The sequence below is a fragment of the Penaeus japonicus genome, unplaced genomic scaffold (genome assembly GCF_977035675.1).
Source record: "Penaeus japonicus unplaced genomic scaffold, GWHDUDI00000001_assembly GWHDUDI00000026, whole genome shotgun sequence".
NCBI lineage: Eukaryota > Metazoa > Arthropoda > Malacostraca > Decapoda > Penaeidae > Penaeus > Penaeus japonicus.
In genome coordinates, this window is record NW_028234428.1 from 5,210,620 (window position 1) to 5,215,619 (window position 5,000).

Consider the following 5,000-nt stretch of genomic DNA (forward strand, 5'->3'; position numbering starts at 1 on the left):
AATACACAAACCACACACACCACACCCAACACACAAACACTCAACAAAAACACACACACACACACACACACAACAACAACACTATTTAACACTACACATCCCCTCTTCTCTCTCTCTCTCTCCTCTCTCTTTCCTCTTTCGTTCTCTCTCTCTCTCTCTTCCTTCTTCTTCTCTTCTCTCTCTCCTCCCTTTTCTCTCTCCCCCTATACTCACTCTTTCTCACTCTCTTCACTCTCTCTCCTCTCACATTCATTTCCTTCTAACACACACCCCACCCCCCCACATATCCCCCCCCCCCCCCCTTTCTTCTATTCCTTATACCCTCATCTCCCCGCTTACTCTCTTTCTCAGATAGATACGTGAAACCCGTCTTGAACCGTATCCCACTCTCTCACATAGCCTCTGAAACTTCTCTTCCCTCTCTCTCTCCTTTTTCACTCTCTCTATTATTATCTCTTACTTCTCTCTCTCTTTCTACTCTTCACCCTCCCCCTTAACCCCCCCCCCCCCCCCCCCCCCCCCCCCCCCCCTCCCCCCCCCCCCCCCCCCCCCCACCCCCCCCCCCCCCCCCCCCCCCCCCCCCCCCCCCCACCCCCCCCCCCCCCCCCCCCCCACCCCCCCCCCCTCCCCCCCCCCTACCCCCCCCCACCCCCCCCCCCCTACCCCCCCCCCCCCCCCCCCAACCCCCCCCCCCCCCACCCACCCCCCCCCACCCCCCCCCCCCTCCCCCCCCCCCCCCCCCCACCCCCCCCCCCCCACCCCCCCACCCCCCCCCCCCCACCCCCCACCCCCCCCCCAACCCCACCCCCCCCCCCCCCAGCGGGCGAAAGAAGAGAATCGAAGTGATAAGTAGGGACGTCAGGAGAGCGGAGAGACGGAGAGGAGGGAGATAAAGCACGAGAGAAAGAGAGAGAGAAGAGAAGAGAGAGAGAGCGGAGAGGAGAGAGAAGAAAGAGAGAGAAGAGAGAAGAGAGAGAGAAGAGAAGAGAGAGAGAAGAGGTGGAGAAAACGGAGGAGAGAAGACAGAGGAGAGAGAAGAGAGAGAGAGAGAGAGAGAGAGAGAGAGAGAGTGAGAAGAGGGGAGAGAGGAGAGAGAGAGGGAAGAGAGAGAGAGAAGAAAGAGAGAGAGAGAGGAAGAGGAAGAGAGAAAAGAGGTGGAGAAAAGGGAGGTGGGAGGGAGGGAGGAGGGAGAGAGAGAGAGGAGCGAGAGAGAGAGAGAGAGAGAGAGAGAGAGAGACAGAGAAGGGAGAGACAAAAGAGAAGAGTGAGAGAGAGAGAAGAAGCGAGAGACGAGAGAGAAGAGTGAGAGAAAGAGAGAGAGAGAGAGAGGAAAGAGCGAGAGAGCGAGAGAGAGGAAGTTTGTGAGGGAAGAGCATTAAAGAAATAGAGTGAGTGAGAGGAACAAGAGAGAAAGAGAGAAAACAAAAGTGAGAAACTGAAAAACAAGAGAAGGATCAAAACTGACAAGAAAACTAAATAACCAAGGGGGGGGAGAGATGGAAGAGAAAAAGAAGAAAAAAAAGTAAACTCTTTAAAAGATTTGTGAACAAATATAAAAAAGTGACTAGGGAGCTCTCCTTTGCAAGGTACAAATGAGTTATAATAATGCAAACACACATATTATCCAAACCATTAAATGCCGAAGTGTGTAAAAAAGATAGGCTGGTAATAACAATGTTCATAAAAGATGTTAGTTTGTATGTCCACCACAGACTAACACTATCACAATCTGACATTTTGGAGAAATGTTTACCCAATAAGTCTTTGTGCACGATTATGCCATCATAACTTCCTGGTTCTTGGTTTGAAATCTGTTATACCTGGGGTGTGAAAGTACAAACACGTACGTTTTTCTTAATTTATTCCTGGATGATAGTAAACAGTATCACAATGGTCTACAATCTGTTGAGCTAATATGAATATTGTTTCTATAATCCAAACATTTCTTTGAATGCACATAAGCAAGTTCCTCTGGCAAATGTGTTCTCCTTCACTTGATTTGTAAAATAATAAGGCATGACATATTAAAAAGTATAAATTAAAAAAATTCCATACAGTTGAAATTGGTAGTTTCAGTAGTTTGTAATTTATGGATCACCTTATTAATATCAAACATGTCAGACAAGGATAAAAAGTTCCAGAAACAAAAATTCAAAAAATACATAAATCCTGTACTTATTGGAATCCCTTCTGATTAAATCTTCATCAATTCAGTTGTTAACATCCTTCTTTCTATAAATCATACATGAAACAAAAGTACTGCTGAAAATATAAAAAAGAGGGTATATATATAATATATATATAATATATATATATATATATTATATATATAATATATAATAGGAGAGAGAGAGAGGACGAGAGTGAGAGAGAGAGAGAGGAGTGAGACGAGAGGAGAGACCGAGATGAGAGAGAGAGAGAGAGAAGAGGGGAGAGGGAGGGAAGAAGGGAGGAGAGAAGGAAGAAGGAGAGGAGAAGAGAAGGAGAGAGGGAGAGAAGGAAAGAGGGAAGGGAGAGAAGGAAAGAGAGAAGGGAGAGAAAGAAAGAGAGAAGGAGAGGGAGAGAGAGAGGAGAGAGAGAGAGAAGAGAGAGAGAGAGAGAGAGAGAGAGAGAGAGAGAGAGAGAGAGAGAGGAGAGAGAGAGAGAGTAGAGAGGAGAGAGAGAGAGAGAGAGAGAGAGAGAGAGAGAGAAGAGAGAGAGAGAGAGAGAGAGAGAGAGAGAGAAGGAGAGAGAGAGAGAGAGAGAGAGAGAAGGAGAGAGAGAGAGAGAGAGAGAGAGAGAGAGAGAGAAGGAGAGAGAGAGAGAGACAGAGAAAAGGGAGGGAGAGAGACAGAGAAAAAGAGAGAGAAGAGAGAGAGAGAGAACTGAATAAAAAAAACATGTTATTTACAAGAGGCAAAACCAACAACATGACCTTCTAGGCATAAAAAGTACCAAGTCCTTAACAAAAATCCTATGCATCTCCTGTCATTAATCAGACACAACAAAAGTCTTCCTTAATTCCAACATATTTTACCAATAAATCAGTTTTTTTATTGATATCTCATATATACACTTGTACACATGCCCTCCCACACACAGCATAAATAATAGTTTCATGATAAAAAAAAAAAAACTTGGTAAAATAAAGAATCCCTATTAAAAACACTATTCCATTCCCTATTACTACATTCTGAATAAACTCTGGTGATAGCTAAACAACACCTAATATAAAAACTGTAAAAGAGTAGCCACACTATAAATCTACAAAAGATAATATAATTAGGTTACTCAAAAAAATCAAACTCTTACTTTGACATAAATCCTTATAATCTTTTGCAATCCATATAAAAAATTCCTTCAATGGAAAATAAATTTATCCCAAGTAATTTCTATAATATGATCACCTGTATCAATTTAGTTCACCTTAAAATATACGATAAGTCTGAAGTTTTAAGATATATTGTGGATATATATTACAACATATGATAATAATGAAATTTACAAGAGATGTGCATGTAAATTATTTCATGAATGATGAAAACTACATTTTGTAGAAATGGAAATTAAAATAAAAAGAAAAGAAAAAAATATATAGTAACACAATCTCTAAACAAAAACACTTTCCATGATTACCATCTAATATAAAATATCCATATAAGATTATCCTTATATAGTGCAAAATAATATAATGTCACATACATCATTGACTTTTTACTGATTGTTCCTGTGTCTTGACATCATTTGACCTGCTACCTTTCTCCAATTGGTAACTATCCCTGGAGGAAGACCCGCTGATATGGGGTCTCCATGCGTTATAATATTTCTTGAGCAATACTTGAGGGTATGAGCTGAATCCCCTGTTGCATTGCACAGAGGGCAAACATACGCTCTCAGCACAGGACACTGGCAATGCCCACGATCATCCTAAAATAATAATATAATCATTATACCCATTAAACTTTGAATTTCTCTATACTTTTAAAGACCATTTACCTATCTCTCTCTCTCTTACCTCAAATTATATCTATATACACATGTATATACAGTATACCTATCTATCTATATATCATATGTAAAATATGCAATATCATTTACCTTTAATGAATGTGACCTATAAAAAGTAGAATGATAATTGTTGTTTTTGCAAAACACACAACCCTTGATTGAGGCTACAGGACCAGCAGGCTTCTGCAATAAATGCTGGGACGACCATGATCTGCTTTTTCCTTGTCCATAATTGAATGCTTCATTCATAGACAATTCATCCATAAGAGCAACCAAATCTGTAGGTAAATTTTATTTAGAAATATATTTAAAAGATGCTATATTTAACTAATATACATGAAACATTATGCAATGTTTGAAATTACCTCCATAAAGTTTATAAAATAGTATAGGAACAAACAGAAACTGAGGAGGTGTTTTGTGTTCATCATGCTTATTTATTTTGCCACTGCCATGTATGAAGTCACCAGATTTTCAAACTATACATTTACAGCCAAAGACTGTTGTAAATTATATAAACCTATAAAAAAAAAAAAAAACTTATTCTCTTTCTAACAGTTTATATAATAATAGCGGGGGGGGGGGGGGGGGGGGGGGTGGGTGGGGGTGGGGGTTGGGGGGGGGGGGGCGTGGGGTGGTGATCACCAAGGGGGGGGGGGGGGTGGGGGCCATTATCAACCCAGAACACAAACCTGGTCGCTGATTTCCATGTGAGAATACTGGTTCTGATCCCTGAAATGTATTTTGAGGTCTGGATACTGGAAAATAAGTGCTGGATGGTGACGGAAAGTTACTGTAACTGGACTGAATATCCTGAACTCTACTTCCATTTGATAAATTTGAGAAATGATCATCATTTCTCAGATTATCTTGAGTGTTTGACATTGGCTGACCACTGAGGAATTGGTCCCATGCTGTTACATTGTTCTTACTATATCCTTGAGAGTGGATATCTGTTGTTGATATATCATAGCCTTGTATACTGGTATTTCCAGGTGCACCCCAGATACTGT

The 5,000-nt window shown here is 41.5% G+C and overlaps 1 protein-coding gene across 1 annotated transcript in view; it reads right to left on the bottom strand.

Moving 5' to 3' along the window:
* Positions 1-3,449: 3,449 nt before the first annotated feature.
* LOC147468764 (uncharacterized) overlaps positions 3,450-5,000 on the bottom strand; it is a 7,375-nt gene continuing 5,824 nt past the window's right edge. The window contains exons 2-4 of the mRNA XM_086551929.1: positions 4,680-5,000; positions 4,078-4,265; positions 3,450-3,906 (exon numbers count right to left, since the gene is read on the bottom strand). The exon at positions 4,680-5,000 is cut by the window's right edge and continues 527 nt beyond it. Of these exons, the coding sequence (XP_086408055.1) occupies positions 3,694-3,906; positions 4,078-4,265; positions 4,680-5,000 (722 nt within the window). The 3' untranslated portion in view covers positions 3,450-3,693. The remainder of the gene's footprint in view (positions 3,907-4,077; positions 4,266-4,679) is intronic.